The sequence below is a fragment of the Stomoxys calcitrans genome, chromosome 4, assembly GCF_963082655.1.
Source record: "Stomoxys calcitrans chromosome 4, idStoCalc2.1, whole genome shotgun sequence".
In the NCBI taxonomy this organism is placed as follows: Eukaryota; Metazoa; Arthropoda; class Insecta; order Diptera; family Muscidae; genus Stomoxys; species Stomoxys calcitrans.
In genome coordinates this window covers 26,056,309-26,080,255 of record NC_081555.1, presented here as the reverse complement: position 1 = coordinate 26,080,255, position 23,947 = coordinate 26,056,309, and the positions used below count along the sequence as shown (strand labels likewise).

At 36.5% G+C, this 23,947-nt stretch overlaps 2 protein-coding genes across 6 annotated transcripts in view; one reads left to right on the top strand and one right to left on the bottom strand.

The window, feature by feature from the left end:
- Nucleotides 1-23,947, bottom strand: part of LOC106091359 (uncharacterized protein CG43867) — an 878,705-nt gene that overhangs the window by 668,182 nt on the left and 186,576 nt on the right. The window contains exon 1 of one of the 5 annotated variants that reach the window (XM_059367847.1): nucleotides 21,720-21,745. The exons of the other annotated variants lie outside the window; for them this stretch is intronic. The gene's annotated coding sequence lies outside the window, so the exon portion shown is untranslated. Of the gene's footprint in view, nucleotides 1-21,719; nucleotides 21,746-23,947 lie in introns of those variants that run through there. 5 annotated transcript variants of the gene reach the window in all.
- On the top strand, nucleotides 8,749-9,876 carry LOC106085328 (retinol dehydrogenase 13-like). The gene has a single exon (XM_059367851.1). It carries the CDS (start codon nucleotides 8,790-8,792, stop codon nucleotides 9,822-9,824), a length of 1,035 nt encoding a protein of 344 aa, XP_059223834.1. The 5' UTR covers nucleotides 8,749-8,789; the 3' UTR covers nucleotides 9,825-9,876.

Sequence of the window (23,947 nt, the reverse complement as noted above, 5' to 3'; positions counted from 1 at the left end):
CACGATTTCAAACATCCATGCCAAGTTTGGTTCATATCGATCTGTAACCTCTTAGGGAACGCATATAAACCGATGCCTCAAAAGGACTCAATTACTAACCTTTTTCGCTCAATGCTTTGTTATGCCCCCGTATAAAACGATTATAAATGTTTCTCACATTTCTTAACTCCATTAAATTTCTCATTAGCAAAGTGTTATTACCAGTATTAATAGATTATTATTGGGTTGCCCAATAAGTAATTGCGGATTTTTTAAAAGAAAGTAAATGCATTTTTAATAAAAACTTAAAATGAACTTTAATCAAATATACTTTTTTTACACTTTTTTTCTAAAGCAAGCTAAAAGTAACAGCTGATAACTGACAGAAGAAAGAATGCAATTACAATTACAGTCACAAGCTGTGAAAAAATTTTTCAACGCCGATTATATGAAAAATCCGCAATTACTTTTTGGGCAACCCAATATAATCTATGCTTCAGTTTCAGCGTCAAGTTCAGTTAGGTACTTAATTATTTTTAATTGTTGTAACTCTCTGTGTAAAAAAATTGCATTAAAAAAAGTGACCTTGGATAGAACAACGTAAGTGCGCTAGTGTCATGGAGAGTAGAGGTAAATAAACTCAAATACATACGTAGATATGTATGTGTAATGGGAGCCATAAGATTCTGCTGCAGAATAACCTACAGCTTCTCTATTATAGAAATGTACAAATTACTCTCTCTCTCTCTCTCCGTCTCTCTCTCTCTCTCTCTCTCCCTCTCTCTCTCTCTTTCAAGCTCATATTTAACCAATTTTCAATAGACAAAACTTTGCAAAAGTAGTTGCTTGCTGGCCGCTATGTTAACCAAAGGTTACCATCTAACAAATTATTGATCTCATTATTTCATTATATCCACAACCATAGGATGGGGGCATACTAATCTAGTCATTCCGTTTGTAACCCCTCGAAATATTCGTCTAAGACCCCATAAAGTACATTTATATTATTGATCGTCTCGACGCTCTGAGTCGATCTAACCATGTCCGTCCGTCTGTCGAAATCACGATAGCGGTCGAACGCGCAAAGTTATGCGCATGAAATTTTGCACAGATGCTTAACATCGATATCTGACAAGGTCAAATACTTAGGTGTGATCTTGGACAGGCAACCGAATTGGAAGTTTCACATTCAGGAGCGTACTGAGAAGGCTCACAGATGTTGGGCACTATGTAGACGGGCCGCAGGCTCGAATTGGGGCCTGAATCTGAGGATAGTCCACTGGCTCTACAGGAGCGTAATTAGACCAATACTAATCTAGTCAGGAGCGTAATAAGACCAATACTTACTTACGCCTCAGTAGTTTGGTGGACTGCTATGGAGAGAAAGTGCAACATAAGGACCAAACAACAAGTCCAGGAAACATGTTGTCATGGCATAGGCAGAGCGATGAGGACCACGCCTACTAGGGCACTGGAGACTATTCTAGATATCCGACCCATTGACATACAGATTAAGTGTGAGGCAGCCACTGCGGCTATGAGACTTAAGGCGATGCGAGAATGGATTGAGTTTGGTAGCAGCTCATACCATGGCGGTATAATCGAGGCGACGATCGAAAACCTGGAAGGAAGGGAAGAGGTTTGCGATCGCATACCTGAGATGAGCCTTGAAGACGAGTGCGAGGTACTGCCGCCAGCTGCACAGTCTTGGACTGACGGAACCCTAGTATTGTCATCTGGAAGATCGTGTTACACGGATGGATCAAAGCTAGAGGACAGAGTGGGCCTGGGGGTCTACATTGAGAACCCAGGGACTAAGATCTGTTTTAGAGTGTCTGACCATAATACAAACCTGCAGGCAGAGATCCGCACGATCACGGAATGCGTAAAGTGGAATGCGGCTAACGCGAGGACGTCGAGTGTGAACATCTTTACCGACAGTAAAATTGCCATAAGGGCAATAACAACCAGGACGGTGGGGTCACGAACGGTCTTGCAGTGCAAGAAGGAGATTAAGGCCTTCTCTGAGGATGACAGAATCCGCATCGTTTGGTTGCCGGTACATAACGGAGTAAGGGGAAATGAAAGAGCAGACGATTGGGCGGGGAAGGCCAGAGGACTGTTGTCGATAAACTTGGTTAACCCGAAGCCTTTCGGGTCGACGCAGTCCGAGTTAAGGGAGTGGGCGACGAATGCGCATGCAATATTGTGGAACAGAGAAACGGTCGGTAGGACGGCGAAAATCCTATGGGGGGATCCGGATCGTGAGAAGACGAGGCTATTACTGAAAAGAAGCAAGAAGGAGGTCAGTATAGCTAGGAGGTCAAGTCGGATATAAATGACGGCTTGTAAGGACTCAAGAAGTCAAAACGGGATATCGGTTTAGATGGGAGCTGAGATAACTATACGAGCTCACTTATGTAAAATCGGTGCGTCAAGAGATAGCATAAGTAGGGCATGTGTAGGGAAGATGATGAGACTTTGGAGCATTTCCTTTGTCATTGCCCGGCTTAAGCGTCCAACAGATACCGCCACTTAGGTGGAGACACAATCAACCAGCCATGAACCAACTTAAGGGAAGTGATATTGAAAACAATTAAGGATTTTGTAAGTAGCACGGAATTCCTAACCTAAAATTTTCTTTTTAGAGGTCACTTTATTACTGGCTTAGGTGTATGTCCATAGTGGCATGGGGCGGATTAATATCTGCATCCTCTTTTCAAACTAACCTAACCTAATATTGATGTAAGTCGTTGGGGGGTGCAAAGGGCCATATCGGTTCAGATTTAGATATAGCTCCCATATAAACCGATCTCTCAAATTGACTTTTTTAAGCCCTTTCAAGCTGCAATTTTTGTCCGATTTGGCTGAAATTGTGCATGTAATGTTGGGTTATGACTTCGAACAACTGTGACAAGTACGATCCGAATTGGTCCTAAAGCTGACATAGCTCCCATATAAACCTATCTCCCGATTTGACTTTTGAGCCCTGACAAACAGCAATTTTTGTCCGATTTGGCTGAAATTTTGCACGTAGTGTTCGGTTATGACTTCCAACCACTGTGCTCAATACGGTTCGAATCGGTTTATAATCTGATATAGCTCCCATATAAACCGTTCTTCCGATTTGACTTCTTAAACCCTCACAAGCCGTAATTTTAATTCGTTTTGGCTGAAATTTTGCACACAGTGTTCAGTCGTTAATTCAAACAACTCTGCTTAATACGGTCCGAATCGGTCTATAACCTGATATAGCTCCCATATAAACCGATCTCCGATTTGACTTCTTGAGCCTCTGGAACCGCAATTTTTGTCCAATTTGGCTGAAATTTTGCATGTGGTGTTCGGTTATCACTTTCAACAACTGTGCCAAGTAGGGTCCACATCGGTCAATAACCTGATATAGACCCTATATAAACCGACCTTCCGATTTGACTTCTCAAGCCCTAGGAAGCCACAATTTTTGTCCAATTTGGCTGAAATTTTGACTGTGATGTTCGGTTATCACTTCCAACAACTGTGCGAAGTACGGTCCACATCCCTCAATAACCTGATATAGACCCTATATAAACCGACCTTCCGATTTGACTTCTCAAGCCCTAGGAAGCCACAATTTTTGTCCAATTTGGCTGAAATTTGGACTGTGATGTTCGGTTATCACTTCCAAAAACTGTGCGAAGTACGGTCCACATCCGTCAATAACCTGATATAGCTCCCATATAAACCGATCTCCGATTTGACTTCTTGAGCCTCTGAAACCGCAATTTTTGTCCAATTTGGCTGAAATTTTGCATGTGGTGTTCGGTTATCACTTTCAACAACTGTGCCAAGCAGGGTCCACATCGGTCAATAACCTGATATAGACCCTATATAAACCGACCTTCCGATTTGACTTCTCAAACCCTATGAAGCCACAATTTTTGTCCAATTTGGCTGAAATTTTGGCTGTGATGTTCGGTTATCACTTCCAACAACTGTGCGAAGTACGGTCCACATCGGTCAATAACCTGATATAGACCCTATATAAACCGAACTTCCGATTTGACTCCTCAAGCCTTAGGAAGCCACAATTTTTGTCCAATTTGGCTGAAATTTTGACTGTGATGTTCGGTTATCACTTCCAACAACTGTGCAAAGTACGGTCCACATCCGTCAATAACCTGATATAGACCCTATATAAACCGACCTTCAGATTTAACTTCTCAAGTCCTAGGAGGACACAATGTTTGTCCAATTTGGCTGAAATGTTGACAATGATGTTCCGATATGACTTCCAACAACTCTGCCTAGTACGGTTTCATATAAACCGATCCCTCGATTTGACTTCTTGAGTCCTCACAAGCCGCAATTTTTGTCTGACTTGGTTGAAACTGATCAGTTACCATACTGATCAGTTATGACTTCCCACAACTCTGCCTAGTACGGTCCAAATTGGTCTATAATATATATATCTGATATAGCTCTCATATAAACCGATTTCCCGATTTGACTTCTTGAGCCCTGACAAGCAGCAATTTTTGTCCGATTTGGCTGAAATTTTGCACGTAGTGTTCGGTTATGACTTCCAACAACTGTGCCAAATACGGACCAAATCGGTTTATAATCTGATATAGCTCCCATATAAACCGATCTAGGATCCCGATTTCGTGAGCCTCTTGAGCGCGCAATTATTATCCGATTTGGCTGAAATTTTGTATGGGGTGTATTGTTATGACTTCCAACAACTGCTCTAAGTTCCTAACCTGATATAGCTCCATATAAACCGATCTCCCTATTTTTTTTTCTTGAGTCCCGATAGTTCAAAATTCTTATGCGATTTGGCTGAAGTTGTTTACAATGTATTCTACTATAGTTGGGAACATCTAAACCAAGTAAGGTTCCGAATGATTTCATAATCTGATATTGCTCCTATAGTACAGCAATTCATATCCATTATCATTTGTTTGCCCATAAAGAGATAACGGGCAAAGAACAAATCCGATTCATGGTGGAGGGTATATACGATTCGTCACGGCCGCACTTAGCTCTTTGTTACTTGTACATGATTATGAATTCATCTTACTAGCATTTGGTTGTTGTCCACGATAATACCACAATTATCAACCGATTTCATTCACAATAGTCATTATGGTTATAAACTAAACTGAAAGAGATCAATCAAAGTTAAAGCAGTATTGAGATTCTTATTGTAATGAATTATGGGTTAAGAAAATTAGCAAAGCTTTTCAAATGACATGTGCATAAAAATTCAGCAATTTATACAAGTTCTGCTAAAAATATACGAAAACGAAATAAGTTTGTATACTTGTGTATTTACATACAAAAATTCAGCGAATTAAGCTAAAACTTACAGTTTGAAGGGGCCGTAGAAGTCTAATCGGTAAATATAGAAGCTATATCAGATTATAGACCAATTGCCATAATATTTACCATGGCTTCTAGGGGCTCAAGATGTCAAATCGGGAGATCGTTTTATATGGGAGCTACATCAGGTTATGGACCGATTTGGATCGCACCTGGCATGATTGTTGGAAATTGTATTGCACGTAGTGGTTTATTACGACTTACAACATCTATGGTAAGTATTGTTCAAATCGGTCTTTAACCTGATATAGCTCCCAAATAAACGAATCATCCGATTAGTCTTCGTCGGCTCCTAGAAGCATAAATTAAATTAAATAAATCGACTAGGAATCAATTTTTGATTCCATTTAGCTTTGTCTGTCTGGAAAAAATCGGTTCAGATTTGGATTTGGACTAATATTGCAATATTGTGGTAATTTTTTAAGCGATCCGCACGAACATTTTCAATTAATTTAATCGAAATCGGTTTGAGTAACGATATAGTTCCTATATATGTATGTTAAAACATCGCTCTATATACTCGAGATGGAGTACGGATTGTTTAATTACTTATATGAAAACCTGTGAAGAAGTCCATCAAAATCAGTTCAGAATTATATATAGCGTCCATAAAGTAGTATAGCCCAATTTCCGGTTATAGGGTAAATAAAGGGTTTCCTATGGTCGGTACCGCCCGACTTTTGTCTTCCCTTACGTGTTTTGTTGTTAATCGCTTTTAATTGCACTTACCAAAATATATTTTTTTTTTATCAAAATGCTTACCTGAAATTAAAAGAAAAACAAATAAATAAATGGTGAATATTCATTTAAACTTATAAATACAAGAACAAAATATCTTTGAAATAAGTTCCAATGATGATTATATATCAACTTAGTTACAGAAGGAAGCATTAATGACAAAACTATATAATCCACATAGCTTTATTTGCGGCAGATGTAACTGCTACAAGAAGAATTCGATCTACAAGACAATCCTTCTGAAAAAAACCTAAATTCGACAGTGGGAGCAATCTGTAAAAGTGTCCGAATAAACCATTACACGGAGGTCGTTTGTAGCCGCATCATCATGTGAGTATAAATGAGGTAATCTTATCATAGCTGCAGAATGTATGCTGAAGATACAATCAAGATACCCAGCAATTTACACCTCACGAAGAGTTGAAGTGCAAACCGGCTACTCAAAATGACAATGATGTCCGTACTTGAGTTTCTAGGGATATGTGGATTTAAGCATCGATTCAATGTAGATATCTTCTAGTAATAGTTTATACAATATCTGATTTCTAACTGTGAAAAGGTAAGAATTTTCCATTATCTTGAACAATGTGACTTGTTTCTAATTCTGGATTTTAATGAAATTGAAATGTGCTATGACGACAACTAAATGAAATGGATTCTGAAATGAGAGTATGAGATGATGAAATTGGAATGTAAATTTATGAAAATATTAAATTGCATATTCTCATAATTCTTCATCGAAGATTTCCTATAGAAATCTCAATTCAGACAGGCTGAATTGAAGATTTCCTATAGAAATCTCAATTCAGACAGGCTGAATTGAAGATTTCCTATAGAAATCTCAATTCAGACAGGCTGAATTGAAGATTTCCTATAGAAATCTCAATTCAGACAGGCTGAATTGAAGATTTCCTATAGAAATCTCAATTCAGACAGGCTGAATTGAAGATTTCCTATAGAAATCTCAATTCAGACAGGCTGAATTGAAGATTTCCTATAGAAATCTCAATTCAGACAGGCTGAATTGAAGATTTCCTATAGAAATCTCAATTCAGACAGGCTGAATTGAAGATTTCCTATAGAAATCTCAATTCAGACAGGCTGAATTGAAGATTTCCTATAGAAATCTCAATTCAGACAGGCTGAATTGAAGATTTCCTATAGAAATCTCAATTCAGACAGGCTGAATTGAAGATTTCCTATAGAAATCTCAATTCAGACAGGCTGAATTGAAGATTTCCTATAGAAATCTCAATTCAGACAGGCTGAATTGAAGATTTCCTATAGAAATCTCAATTCAGACAGGCTGAATTGAAGATTTCCTATAGAAATCTCAATTCAGACAGGCTGAATTGAAGATTTCCTATAGAAATCTCAATTCAGACAGGCTGAATTGAAGATTTCCTATAGAAATCTCAATTCAGACAGGCTGAATTGAAGATTTCCTATAGAAATCTCAATTCAGACAGGCTGAATTGAAGATTTCCTATAGAAATCTCAATTCAGACAGGCTGAATTGAAGATTTCCTATAGAAATCTCAATTCAGACAGGCTGAATTGAAGATTTCCTATAGAAATCTCAATTCAGACAGGCTGAATTGAAGATTTCCTATAGAAATCTCAATTCAGACAGGCTGAATTGAAGATTTCCTATAGAAATCTCAATTCAGACAGGCTGAATTGAAGATTTCCTATAGAAATCTCAATTCAGACAGGCTGAATTGAAGATTTCCTATAGAAATCTCAATTCAGACAGGCTGAATTGAAGATTTCCTATAGAAATCTCAATTCAGACAGGCTGAATTGAAGATTTCCTATAGAAATCTCAATTCAGACAGGCTGAATTGAAGATTTCCTATAGAAATCTCAATTCAGACAGGCTGAATTGAAGATTTCCTATAGAAATCTCAATTCAGACAGGCTGAATTGAAGATTTCCTATAGAAATCTCAATTCAGACAGGCTGAATTGAAGATTTCCTATAGAAATCTCAATTCAGACAGGCTGAATTGAAGATTTCCTATAGAAATCTCAATTCAGACAGGCTGAATTGAAGATTTCCTATAGAAATCTCAATTCAGACAGGCTGAATTGAAGATTTCCTATAGAAATCTCAATTCAGACAGGCTGAATTGAAGATTTCCTATAGAAATCTCAATTCAGACAGGCTGAATTGAAGATTTCCTATAGAAATCTCAATTCAGACAGGCTGAATTGAAGATTTCCTATAGAAATCTCAATTCAGACAGGCTGAATTGAAGATTTCCTATAGAAATCTCAATTCAGACAGGCTGAATTGAAGATTTCCTATAGAAATCTCAATTCAGACAGGCTGAATTGAAGATTTCCTATAGAAATCTCAATTCAGACAGGCTGAATTGAAGATTTCCTATAGAAATCTCAATTCAGCCTGGCTGAATTGAATTTTTCCTAAAAAATACTACATTATTTAGTTTTTCTGTAAAAAAAAAAAAAAATCTTACTTAGTTCCGCCTGGATTTGACCATGTTTTCTTGTGTAAATAATTGTAATTTAACTATTTTTCTGTTTAGCTATAAATCAAAGTTCATTTAACACTTATAGCTGTCAATTTAATTTTTATTGTATTTAAGTTTGCATTATCGGTCCATTTTCTTATAAAACCTTGTAGTTATCATTAAGACTTCGGTTGTGAAACAATTATTAATCCGACTGGGAAAAGTCCGCAACATGTCAGCTATGAAAGTTGTTGATATTAGGAACAAAATCTTGTATAGCGTTCAATTGCAAATGATAAGCTTAGGAAAGAATGCAATATATAAATATGCCTGCTGGAGTTTGGTCTCGCTATTGCCAATGTGGTTGTATTACAAATGGCGTGAGGGTCCTGCGTACTTAAAGAAAAATCGCATAGATGGTAAAGTGGTTATAGTAACCGGCAGCAGTACTGGCATAGGCAAAGAAATAGCCTTGGAATTGGCCAAAAGGGGTGGTCGCATCTACATGGCCTGTCATGAATTTGAAATATGTGAAAGAGCTCGTCAGGAAATAATTCAACTGTCGGGCAATGCAAACGTCTTCAATTGCCTATTAGATTTGTCTTCTTTGCAATCAGTGCGTAATTTTGTAAAAAATTTCAAACAACAAGAAGATCGTTTGGATATACTCATCAATAATGCAGGGATTTTGGCTACACCTTATAAACTAACCGAGGATGGCTATGAGCAGCAATTCGCAATCAATCACTTGGGTCATTTTTTACTTACAAATCTTTTAATGGATAAATTGGAAAATTCTGCTCCAAGTCGCATAGTGGTTTTGAGTTCTGCATCTTATATTTTTGGCCAAATTCAAAAGGATGATATCAATAGCGAGAAGAGTTATAATGCCTTTAAGGCTTATTGCTCTAGCAAGTTGGCGAATATTTTATTTACACGCAAATTAGCTAAAATTTTGAGAAGTTCAAATATTAAAGTTGATGTTAACTGTTTACACCCCGGCCCTGTTCAAAGTGATATAACCAAAAATAATGCTATACTAAAAGTGGCCAGTGCCTTGGGTTCCAAACTGCTGTTGCGTTCAACGAAAATGGGAGCTCAAACGGCTTTGTATTTGGCTTTGGACCCTGAAGTGGAGGGTATGTCAGGAGGTTACTATGATCGCATGTCTTTGGCGAAACTGCAAAGGAAAGCTGAAGATGATGAAATGGCCGATTGGCTGTGGGAAAAAAGTGCTGAAATGGTAAAGGTGAAGACTAACAACTGACATGAGTCATTTTATGATTGAAATCAAGCAAATAAAATTTTTTTCTAGTTGACTTTCTTGTATTTGCATAAAAAAATTAAAACAAAAATTAACAAAGTTTTACTGGTTGAACCTTAAATGTACAGCACCATAAATTCTGCTAAAGACTAACGCAAATTATTTCAACTTGTATGTGGATTATTTTATCTAGGGGCTCAAGAGGTCGAACTGGGCGATTGACTTTTAACCATTCAAGATCCTACCTGAGAGATATTTTATGTGAATAATCCCAGGTGCACTTTACAAATTTCTCTAAAATTAGGCAAAAGTGTAATTTTCTGGGGGCTCTTCGAACTTTCAGCGCAATCTAACAAAAAAACGGGTCTTTTATGGGCTTCAAACCCTAAATCCGGAGATCGTTCTGCATGGCAGGGCAGCTATATCCAAATATAGTCCCATTGTGCTCATTCAACTTAACCTGCGTACAGAAAAAATACGAATCTGTGTCAAATCTATACTCAATATCTCAATGTTTATAGCCTTTTATGCACCTACTCCTCTCGTCATTTCGAATTGGGCGTGGAAAGTATGGTCTTTATCGGTCTATAATCTGATTTAGATCCCATATAAATTAATTCACAGATTTTATTTCTGGTAGCCGCAATTGTTATGTGATTAGGCTGTAATTTTGCACGTAATGTTCCACTACGACTTCCAACATCCGTGAAAACTATAGTCCGAATCAGCCTTAAGACTAATGTTATCACCCTTTAAAATACTTGCAAAGAATACTCATCCTTTTCGATCTGTCCCAGGACCTATCCAAAGATGTTAGAATGGTGGCAATTGATCACCTCGAGCGACAAACCCTCATAAAAGTGATAGGTTTTTTCCATGTAAGGGGACGAGAACTGGGATCGGTCCCTATCACCAGAAGACTTACATCGTGATAGGTTTGGGACTTGTCCCATTTCCCATATAAATCGATCTCCCGTTTAGTCCTCTACAACGTCAAGGAGTTTAAATTTTTGCTTGATTTGATAGGAATTTGGTTCTCCAAGAACAAAGCAAACTTGAAGATAAGGTTAAACTTTGCTTTGGCTCATACAACATGGTGCGGACCAAAAGGAGTAAAAAGCGGAGCAATATCCTATGGAGCGACGAAGTAAAAGTCAATTTATTTGATAATGATCCAGGAAAGACTCTTCGTCTTCTAAAAGGAAAAGAATTCCATATCAGATTTACCAAAAAAAAAAACGGTTAAGCATGCAGGATGAAATGTCAAGGTATGGTGCTGTTTTTCTTAGGAGGGAGTAGGTCCGATACATCTTATTGAGAGCACAATGGATAGATTTGTTTTAAAGGATTTGTTGGAGCATTTATGCTACCATACGCTAAGAAAAATATGCCACTTGTATGGAGATTTCAACAGGATAATGACCCGAAACTCTCATCAAAATTGGAGAGTGAATAGTTTCGGCATCATAACTTAAATGTTGTTGAGTGACCAAGTCAGTCCGCCGACCTCAGTCCCATTGAGAACCTTTGGGGTGAACTCAAGCGCCAGGTTTATAAGCTTCCCTGCAGTAATAAAAACACAATTGTGGGACAATATTCAAAAAGAATGGTATGATATCCCGGTATTGAATTGGCGTAAGTTAAATACATCCATGTCTAAAAGAATTGAAGGGTTGATTACTGTATTATTTTAAAATTTTTTCACATACACCCATTTACAGTCCACATTAAAATCGATGAATTTCTAAAATTTACGTTTTACATTTTAGTTCTATCGTAACTCCAAACCAATTTTTAAAAATACAAATTATGTTTACATTATAAATTTATGTATAAAGGGTGATTTTTTAGCTATTAATTTTTTGGCAAAACTGGTTTAAACAGCTCACGCTTGTTTTGTGTTTTGTTTCACTGTAAAACAACATCAGTTTGTTCTAAAATTTAACCATGAATCGTCCTAGGTTAGGTTGAAGAGAGGATGCAGATATTAACCCGCCCCATACCATATATATACATATACACCTAAGCCAGTAATCGGCTTGTTGTGCGCTCTAAAGTGAATCATCTTACAAACGAACAACGCTTGCAAATTATTGAATTTTATTATCAAAAAATGGGTGCTCTGTTAAGAAAGTGCATCGCGCGCTTCATTTTATGACGAAGCTCATTTTTGGCTCAATGGGTATGTAAATAAGCAGAGTTGTTGATTTTGGAGTGAAGATCAGCCAGAAACAATCTAAGAGCTACGAATGCATCCAGAAAATGTTGCAGTTTGGTGCGGTTTATGGGCTGGTGGCATCATTGGACCGTACTTCTTCAAAGATGCTCAGAATCCTAACGTAATTGTGAATAGTAAGCGCCATCGTCAGATGATATCCAACTATTTTTTTGCTCAAAATGCAAGAGCTTGACTTGCATGACATGTGGTTTCAATAAGACGGTGCCACATGCCACACAGCACGCGTAACAATGGACTTATTGGGAGGCGAGTTCGGTGAATATTTTATTTCGCGTTCGGCATCGATCAATTAGCCGCCTAGATTGTGCGATTTAACGCCTTTAGACTACTCGGACAAACCCGCTTCAATTGATGCATTGAAAGACAACATTGAAGTAAAGGGTGATTTTTTTGAGGTTAGGATTTTCATGCATTAGTATTTGACAGATCACGTGGGATTTCAGACATGGTGTCAAAGAGAAAGATGCTTAGTATGCTTTGACATTTCATCATGAATAGACTTACTAACGAGCAACGCTTGCAAATCATTGAATTTTATTACCAAAATCAGTGTTCGGTTCGAAATGTGTTCATTCACCGTTCAGCGATGAGGCTCATTTCTGGTTGAATGGCTACGTAAATAAGCAAAATTGCCGCATTTGGAGTGAAGAGCAACCAGAAGCCGTTCAAGAACTGCCCATGCATCCCGAAAAATGCACTGTTTGGTGTGGTTTGTACGCTGGTGGAATCATTGGACCGTATTTTTTCAAAGATGCTGTTGGACGCAACGTTACGGTGAATGAACACATTTCGAACCGAACACTGATTTTGGTAATAAAATTCAATGATTTGCAAGCGTTGCTCGTTAGTAAGTCTATTCATGATGAAATGTCAAAGCATACTGAGCATCTTTTTCTTTGACACCAAGTCTGAAATCCCACGTGATCTGTCAAATACTAATGCATGAAAATCCTAACCTCAAAAAAATCACCCTTTATTTATTTGTGTAATACCGAATAAATGTTGGAACGGGAATGCCAAAATTGGACTAAGCGGAGGAACAGTCACGGTCAACATTAGCATGAAATAATCTTCAAACATTAAATTATATAGACCGTACTATCGATTCAAATAAAGATTCTATGCATTCTACATTTTATGTTTTTTTTTAACTTTCCTATAGGTCTTAAAAAATCAAAAAAAAAAAAAATAGGATTTTTTTCTTCTCCGAAAATCTGTCTATATAACAGAGATATTAAACTGAGATCCGATGTAAGTCCACATCGCAGAGGGTGTAGAAAGGTCAATTCTATCCAATTTTCCAAATTTCAGGAGAACGGTTAAAAAATATGCCATATATGAGGTTAAGAAATTCAAACGAGAGATCCATCTTTATAGAAGGTATATATAAATATGATCCGATCTCGAACATATTCGAATATATAGGGTAGCATATTCAACTCTCTCTATACAATGCATTGGTTCATATTTCAGCGAAATCGGCAACAAAAACATGTGTCTTTTCATAGCTCAAAATTTTAAATTGAGAGATCGATCTATGTGGCCCCTTTACCAAAATATGGTCCGATGTAGACCATTTTCGAACAAGTAAAAGCGTGCTAAGTTCGGCTGGGCCGAATCTTGGGAACCCACCACCATGGATTTTGCTAAAAATTTATACAAAATAAATTAAGTTGCAGGTCATAATTTTATTCTACATACCAAACTTAGGTCAAACCAGCAAAAATTAAAGCTTCTAGGAACCGAACAAAGACGATCGAGAGACCGGTTTACATGGCAGCCATATCAGGTTAAAGACTGATTTTGGCCGAACTTAGCACAGTTGTTGGAGGTCATAACAAAAGACTTTTTTTTTTTTTTTTTTTTTTTTTTTTAAGCAAATTTATTGAATAGGTATCATGCTTAAAGTAATACTACAACTAGTCTCTAATTACAAAGTGACTAACTAGTAGTTTTGATGCAGACGTACTAAAAAATAATTGGGTAATTAGATTAACCTAATACAAAATATTTGAATTAAGATAATTTATTTCTATTACGTAATATGCTATCTATCTTCTATCCTGTGAAGCGTGTTAACAAATCATGGGGTTTGAATCGTTGCAGTCTTCTGAATTGATTAGAATAATCGAGCAGCTTTAGGGCCTCAGGGTTAGTATGTTGCTGGAGCCGCATTGCATGTTTCTGAGCATGGTTAGAGATTTCCTCTTTTACAGTTTTCATTTTAAGATCTCGATGTAAGTCACTATTTCGGACAAACCATGGTGCATTGACAGCTGATCTCATTGCTTTATTTTGGAACCTTTGTATTTTTTCTATATTACTGTTTGAAGCACATCCCCAAAGTTGTATGCCATATTGCCACAGAGGTTTTAGCGTCTGTTTGTAGATCAGAAGTTTGTTGTCCGTTGATAAGACTGAGTTTCTTCCAATTAGCCAGCTTAAGTTACGGTATTTTATATCTAGCTCATCCCTCTTTTTATTAATATGATCTTTCCATGTTAACTTTGAATCTAGGGTAAATCCTAAGTACTTTGCGGAGTTTGCTACTGGTATTTGCTCAGAGTTTAAGTATAATGGTGTATTTCTAGTGTGTACCTTGGAAAAATCCACGTGAACTGATTTATTACTATTTAGTTTTAGTCCCCACTCTTTGGTCCAATTAGATATATTGTTTAAGGCAGATTGCAAGCAAGTTATTGATTCTTTTGAGCTTGAACCTGAAGACATCAAGACCGTATCATCAGCAAAAGTTCCTATGAAACAGTTTTCGTTTAGAGGCATATCATAAGTATAGATAAGATATAAAATAGGGCCTAGGATACTGCCCTGTGGGACTCCTGAGAGTATGGGGTGCAGTTCGGAATATTCATTTTCGTACCGTACCCTGTAGTATCGATCTCTCAGATACGATGTGAGGATATCGCTATAATTTTCAGGAAGCAGCATTCTGAGTTTGTTTATAAGTCCATTATGCCAGACGAAAGACTACGTGCAAAATTTAAACCAAATCAGACAAAAATTGCGGCTTTCAAGAGCTCAAGAAGTCAAATCGGGCGATCGGTTTATATGGGAGCTAGATCGGGTTCTAAAACGTTTTGAACTCTACTTAGCACAGTTGTGGGAAGTCATTACAGAACACTACGTGCAAAATTTCAGCCAATAAACCCAAAATTGGGGCTTCCAGCAGCTCAAGATGTTAAATCGGCACATCGGTTTATTTTTTATCATGTCGTAGACCCATTCAGACTATACTTGGCATAGTTGTATGGACCATTTGAAGAAAGTTTTAACAGAACACTACATGCAAAATTTCAGCCAAATCGGACAAAAATTGCGGCATGTAAGGGCTAGAGAAGTCAAATCGGGAGATCGGTTTATATGGGATTTATATTAGATTCTTGACCGATTTGGACGGTACTTAGCACAGTTGTTGGAAGTCATAACAGAACACTATGAGCCAAATTTCAGTCAAATCGGAAAAAAATTGCGACTTCCAGGGGTTCAAAAAGTCAAATCGGGAGATCGGTTTGTATGGGAGCTATAGCTAAGTCTGAACCAATATGGCCCATTTGTAATCTCCAACGATCTACATCAATAATAAGGATCTGTGCAAAATTTCAAGCGGCTAGCTTTACGCATTTGACATCTATCGTGATTTCGACAGACGGACGGACATGACTAGATCGATTCAGAACGACGATACGATGAAGGATATATAATTTATGGGGTCTCAAACGGATATTTCAAGATGCTACAAAGTGAATGACTAGTGCACCCCCCTCGTATGGTGGTGGGTATATTAAGGGCAGATCTGTTATAACGCATTTTTGGAAATTCCGAACAATTGTGTGAAAACTATTCCTTTTATGAGCAGAATACGGCAAACTGGAGATTGGTTATATAGGGGCTGTATATATTGGGTTGCCCAAAAAGTAATTGCGGATTTTTCATATAGTCGGCATTGACAAATTTTTTCACAGCTTGTGACTCTGTAATTGCATTCTTTCTTCTGTCAGTTATCAGCTGTAACTTTTAGCTTGCTTTAGAAAAAAAGTGTAAAAAAAGTATATTTGATTAAAGTTCATTCTAAGTTTTACTAAAAATGCATTTACTTTCTTTTAAAAAATCCGCAATTACTTTTTGGCAACCCAATAGATGACGTTTGTAAATGGGCCTCTATAATCGAACTGGAAAAAAGAAATATATTCTTCACCAAATTTCACCTCTTAATTTAAGAAGATTGTAGAGTGATTAGGCAAATTTTTTTTTCTGATTTTCTCGCCAAGATTCGAACCCGGAGATTGAGATTCATAGGCGGAGAATAACTTCTGTGCCATGGAGGCTTCCAACATAGTGCAGATTTTTTTGTCCATAGGCAGTTTAATTTCGAGATAGGCTACCATGGACAATATTTTGATAAATTTTCCTTATAAACCGACCTGCTCATTCGATTTCTGAACCATTTCCCACCCAGCACTCAAACGCCAACTACTGGAAAATTCAAATTTTTTTGTTTCCTAAAGACGACATCGAATAAAAAATACAAAAAAATATATTTTTAAATAAATTTTATGAATAAAATGTTCTTTTGACTGACCTTTGCCATTATTTATTTGTGATTAAAAATTTTCAATTTTTCTACGCTTAATTAATTAATTACAATAACTTAAGTCGATACTTCCACTAATTTTTTTCTAAAGAACAAGCACTTTTCCACTGTTGATGGACACCCTATCAACAAAAGCGAAATTCTGACGTAATATGTAAACTCACCTCACCTCACTCACCTCAACTTTGATTTCAAGGAAAGTCGAGAATATTATTGACATTTATTGGCCATTTTTTTTTAAGTTTTATATATTCTTAGTACATAGAGTTTGAAAAACAAACCTGCCGACTACTGGTACGAGCCGAACTCAGAAGCACTAACCTTATATGAAAATTTCTAAAAAATATGTTCAATCGTTTTCGAGTGTATACGGAAGAAGAAGTTTTAAAATTTTTTAATATAAGAAAATCCAATTTTTTCCTCCAATTTATTGCCTCCTTTGTATTTGTTTAAATGTTTTATGTCTGTAAAAATCGACTTAAAATTTATTACTTACCTGGACATGATAATTAAGATGTATTTCCACCAACCGCCTTAAAGGGCATATCTTTAAATTTCCCTGTCATGCATTTAGTCTATTTTCAAAGTCGCATCAACGCATTCGTTTTTGTACTCATCTTTGTTTAACACTCGCGCCCGCAAACACAAACACACATTAACACACACACTACACTGTACACCCACCCCCTTTTTCAATTTTATTCACCACTCACATTATCAAAACTCCAAAAACATGTAAACAAAATTAAGCACACATTACCATTTAGCGGGGGGAGGGGAACGTGTGCAAAATCAATGGACAAATTGCCGCTGCATACGCAACAAGTTTTCGTTTTAGTTGCCACAAAAAAGGGCAACGGCAATGTAGCTATGTTTCCTGAATTGTTATGATTGCCTTAAGATTTTGTTTTTCTTCTTCACATTTTTAACATTTCACATAACACTACATTTTCGCATGGCTATTTTCACTTCAATAATTCAATTATTATTTAGTTACACACCGCTTGTAATACAAATTTTTCATAATTTGCTTCTACCAACCCTTTTGTCACAACAACAGGTGATAATGGAGGAATGGACTAATATAGACCAAAATAAAACCGCTAAATTAGTCCAATCGATGTCAAACCGTTTAAAAGAAGTTATAAGACGCGGTGGTCGAATAACAAAGTATTAATTTTTTTAAATTATGTTATTTATTTTTTTGTTTTTTTTGCAATGATGAATACTTTTTTTGTTTAATTTTTTGTGTTCAGCTGTAAAATGGCCCTTTTTGTTCCAATAAATACTATTTTTTTCTTTAAAAACAATGAAATTGTGTACATATATATTACACAAGCACTACTGCATCATTAGTTTAATATGTTTTTATTCCAATTGTCTTTTGTAGACTTATTCAAAAAAAACCATTGAATGATGAATACTTTTTTTGACCGCTGTATGTAATTAACGGAACCACACACAAACACAACAACAACTTTTATTCTTTGCAGTTTAATGTACGGCACACAACAGCAACAAAGCAAGCAAACAAATCCCCTTAATCGGCAGGGGAGACTTGCAAAGCAACAAAAACACTAAAAAAACACATTTTATGTCTCTCACATTTGCAAAAAGGATTTGTATTTCATTTTATTTATTACTAAATTTATTGGTTATTACGAAAACTTTTAATTCTTTAATTTTTCTTTACAATTTTATGAACGCGACCCTTTAAGATGAAAATCTCCGCAAAACTAAGAAGTTGCGAAACTGTCGAGCATCGTTGCTTCCTTTTGGTATGATTTGTTTTTTTTTTTTACATGACGGTTAGGGAAGGGTATACATAAAAATAGATTGGACTTGACAAGAGACAGTGAGAGAGAGAGAGAGATAGAGAGCATAACAAAACAATTGGCTCATTATGTTAGGTGATCAAAGTGGTAAAGAAGACAAAGAGGGTGTTTAATACTCTTTTTTCAATGCCAAAGGGGTGGTTGGTACTCTATTCGTGTTTTCAGGTGAACAACTGTCAAAATCCATATAAAAAAACTTGTAAATGAAAAATATGTGAAAAATTAAAATGGTTTTTTAGGCAAATTACTTAAAAGTAGGAATTGGGCACAATTAATCCTAGTGTAATATAATGGCAGGATTGTGTTGGGGCAGAAAATGTGCTTTAAATATTTTTAAGTAAATTAAGATATTTTGTTGAAAAATTTCACAACCAAAAACAGAGTACCTGCTTAAGACAATAAATCTGAGATTCTTTGAAAAAAAAAAATTGAAAACCTTTGTGCATGTTTGACAATCTTTTGTGGATGTTTTGTAGACTTTGATTGTGTTTTTTCGGCCATAGTGTTGACAAATGAAACTCATCTGGCCGTAGTGTTGACAAATGAAACTCATCTTTAGAGCGAATTTTTCAACAAAGTGATTGCAGAATGGGAGTACAAATGAAGATACTGGACTTGACAGGAGACAAGGTTATAGCAGTTTGGGAAAAATGTAGAAAGTCAGAAAGAAAGAAAGGAAGGAAGAAAGAACTGAAATATTCTATCTTACCTCATAATGAAAGAGTGCAAGATAAATAACCAGAAGAGTGCGGTTAGGAAGTAGAATAATAGCACGTTTAACGCGAAAACATCTAGTCGTCTGAAGATTTCATTGAGACATCATTTAACTTGCAGGGACTACATAGACAGAAAAATTACGGTCATAAAGATGGCAATAATCGTCCGAATACTAAAAAAAACGCAAACTCATACAGATGGAAGAATGCGCCTTTGGGCGGACCCTCCCCTTATCCTAATTCTCAAAAATGCAAGTTCACGGAGATGTGTAAAAATTTGTTTGTAAAAATTTCCAAATTTGGGGTCAAGCATTTTAGAGGGCCGCCACACCCCCCAACCCCTTTCAAAACAAAGTATTTGCCAATCAACACAATATGGCACTCAAGTAAAGCGTATTTGAGACTAAACACCGAATCTGATGTTCAATTTTGGGACCGATATTAATGTTTGGGAGTCGTCCTGCATATTAATATTCAGTTTTTTAAACTATATCTTCAAAAAAATCTAAATATCATGATCTTAAACGAATTACTATGAAAAACATACCAAATAACGAAACGAACACGACAAAATTTTGATGAAATTTTTTTAGACAAATTTTTCAAAAACAATATTTCTTTGATATGAATAACTACTGGTGAACAATATTTCTGTTATCGCCAGGATCTGCGCTATAAGTACTACGGCATCTTCAAGGTTTGACCTTAGCTTAAATACTGTCCCGATCGATCCAGTTTTCAGTTTAGGTGGTATTTGTGGGGTATGGGTGAAGATGAACGCTATTTCGATATCAAAATACTAATTATGTTCGTATACTTTTCCAGTAAAAAATTGCAGGAGATTAAGAACGGCTTTAACTCTATTTTGCTATTTATTTGAATAATACCTTGCGCTGCTGGGGAAAAAAACCTCAGGCAAGCGTTCTATTACCAAACACTCAATATTTGCTCGCTTTACTCATTGTGGAATTTGCACAAATTTTTGAGCACCTGTGTTAGCTAACCTGAACATAAATTTATTGTGGGGATAAAGCTCCTGTTAACAAATCTGGTTTTGTCATACACTTTTAAGCTAATTTAGAAGATATGGCAACATTACGCAGCAATCGGCTGTTAGAGCGTTTGGGTACTCAAAAATTTGCACAAACTAATATGCCTAATGGCCTAATATGCCCATTTAAGGTATTTGGGGTGGGGCAACCTCCCATTACTTGGACCTAGTTTTTTATGATGTATATTTGTAATCTACTACCGAATATTTTTCATTTGGGTCCCATATTGACATGAACGTCGAATATGTCTGTTTAGAGGAGTTTTGGCGTTGGGGTGGGCCGCTGGGTACTTGGACCCAAATTTGAATACGATATTCGTTTTCTAGTCTCCAATATCTTTCGTTTGAAACACATACCGTGCCTATCACTCCACTTTTAGTTTGGGTGACGTTTTTGGGGTTAGCCGGAGGGTGCGCCACCTCCGATTTCTATTATATATTATTATATAGTCTATGTTTCCTTCCAGACAAACCTACACAATCTGTGAAAATTTTAAGAAAATCGGTTCAGCCGTTTTTGATTCTACGGAACGAAGAAACAAACCGAGTCCCACATAGTCATGATGGGTAATATGCCCATTTGGGGCGCTTTGTGGGGATGGGGTGACCCCCTATAATACGATCGTATTTTGTATGCCAGGATTGTAATCTATTCCCGAACACCTTTCATTTGAGCTCCATATTGATAGGAACGTTCAACTTGTCTGCTTGGAAGAATTTTGGCGTAAGAGCGACTTCCTGGGTAATTGGACCAACTTTTCAATACCAAATTCGTATTCAATTTTTCAATACCTTTCATTTGATACCCATATATTGTTCTTATCGGTCCACTTTTGATTTTGGTTGGTGTTTTTGGGCAAAGGGGGGAGGATTCGCCCCCTTCCGATATCAAAAAATTATAAAGCCTGTTCCTCCTTACTAACCATATTCATAATCTACTCCCGAATGCCTTTCATTAGAGTCCCATATTGTCATGATCGCCCAATAAACCTATTTTAGGGGGTTTTGGGGTTGGGGCGGCCCCCAGTTTTCAATATGAAATTCGTACTCTACTCCTAAATATCTTTTATTTGAGTCCCATATTGTCCCGATAGGTCCATTTTGATTTTTGGTAGTACTTTTGGGGTAATGGGGAGGGTCCGCCCCCTTCTGGTATCAAAAAATTATATAGCCTATGTTTCCTTCCAGACCAATCTACACAATCTGTGAAAATTTCGGTTCAGCTGTTTTTCAGTCTATACGGAGCCGACAAACAAACACAAATTGATTTTTATATATAAGATGAAAATTTCACTAAGGTCAGTTCAGCCCTTTTCTTGACCATACGAACCAAACAGACAAACTAACACTGGATTTTTGTTGTCAATATTTGAAAATATCCGATTTTTTAATGTTTAAGGTATGTTATGCTGTAATCATTTAAAAATAAAAACAAAATTACTAACCTGTACATGTTAATGGAGACATTTTTCACCAACAGCCTTAATGGTCATAACTGTTAATTTTCTTGTTGCTTAGTCTTTTTTTCCAAGTCGCATCAATGCATTCGTTCGTTATTGTACTCATCGTTGTTTAACACTCGCGCCCGCACACACAGTCACACTCACACACAACACTGATCACCCAACCCCTTTCTTAATTTTATTTACCACTTGCATTAGCAAAAAACCAAAAACATACGAAATTTATTAACCATTGACAAATATTTGGCAGGGATGGGGGGAACTGTGCAAAATCAATGGACAAATAAATTGCCGCTGCATACGCAACAAGTATGTGTTTAATTTGCCATGCAGAAAAAGGGAACAGCCATGCTTTCGTGAAGTGTTATGATTGTCTCAGGTTTTTTTCTTCTGAACATTTTAAACATTTACATTTCAAATAACATTTACATGCCACATCTTAGTATGGCTGTTTTCACTTCAATAATTCATTTCAATTTAGTAACACACCGTTTGTAATACGAATTTTTCATAATTTCCTTCTACCAACTTTTTTGTCACTTTATTTGTATGCAATTAACGGAACCACATCGCAAACACAACAACAACTTTCATTCTTTGTAGTTTGAAGTACGGCACACAACAGCAGCAAAGCAAACTAATCTCCTTAGCCTGTAGGGGACACTTGCAAAGCAACAATAACATTTAAAACACATGTTATTGCTCTCACATTTCCAAAAAGAAGTGTATTTCATTATATTAATTATTAAATTTATTGGTTATTAGGAATACTTAAAAATTTTCTTTACAATTTTTCGAACACGACCGATTAAGATGAAAATCTCCGCAAAACTAAGAAGTGGCGCAATTGCATGCATAGTTGCTTACCTTTGTGGTGCATTTTTTTTACATGAAGTTTAGAGAAAGGGAATACAAAAGAAGATATTAGACTTGACAAAGACAGAGTTAAGCGGTTACGCTGGTGAGTGAGAGAGAGAGAGAAAGAGTGCATAACATAAGAATTTGCTCATTATGTAAGACAGTTAATATGATCAAAGGGGAAAAAAATAAGGAGGGGGTTTAATGTTTTTTTTTCAATACCAAAGAGTTTAAATCTGAGATTCTTCCAGAAAAAAAGAGAAATATAGTAAACAAATCTGGGTGCATATTTGGCAAGCTTTTATAGAATAGCTTAAAGTTTTTGATAGAAGTTTTTTGGTGGTAGTGTTGACAAATGTTCTCTTTAGGGGACAAGATGGTTTGTGAAAAGGAGCACGAAAGATGACATTGATGACTAGACTAGATAAGAGTCAAGGTTATATTAGTTGGGGAACAAAATATGAAAACGAGAGAGAGAGAGTGGGAGAGAGCAAGAATTAACATATTCTCTTTTAGCTCATTTGGGAAGTGTGGAAAGGTAAATAACCAAATGTAAAAGAAATGAAGATGGAGAAGGGGGCGCTTAATGCAAGTTGGTTTTGAAGAAGAAGAACAGTGCGTTAAAGGTAAAGCTGCGATGTCCAAAATGAAAATGTGACTGTATATTTGTATTACTCAGTTTAAGTATTTTTAATTCTCTTAGTATCTAAATATCATTTTTTGGACTGAATGATTAGTGTTTTGCAAAAGTAAACATAAAATTACGAATTTTAAATACTTTTTTATCTTTCAAGCGTTAAATCAACAAAAATCATTGTTTTTAAAATAAAAACAGAAAAACGATGCGTATACCCCTGCTGTCTCAACAACGACTGAATCAAAGAGAATAAGAATACGTGTGACTTACCATCAACGCTGCCGTAAGGGTAAGGGGCTAGACATCGCTGATGTAAAGACAGCTAGTCGTTTGCTAATTTCGTCAGTTCTTGAGAGAGCGGAAGGCGGAAATTATGGCTTGAGCCTAGTACTGACTTTGACTTTTCGTACGAACAACTGTCAAAACGCACTTTAAAACAAGTAAGAAGGCGTTAAGTTCGGCCGGGCCGAACTTTGGATACCCACCACCTCGGGTATATATGTGAACCACATTTCGTCAAAATACAGTGAAAAATGCATACCTTATGCCCCATAGCAGCTCTATAGATATCATCCGATTTAGAACAAATGCTTATAAGTACAAGTCATTGTTCAACCGAGAGATCGGTCTATATGGCAGCTATATCCAAATCTGGACCGATCTGAGCCAAATTGAAGACAAATATCGAAGGGCCCAACACAAGTCATTGTCGCAA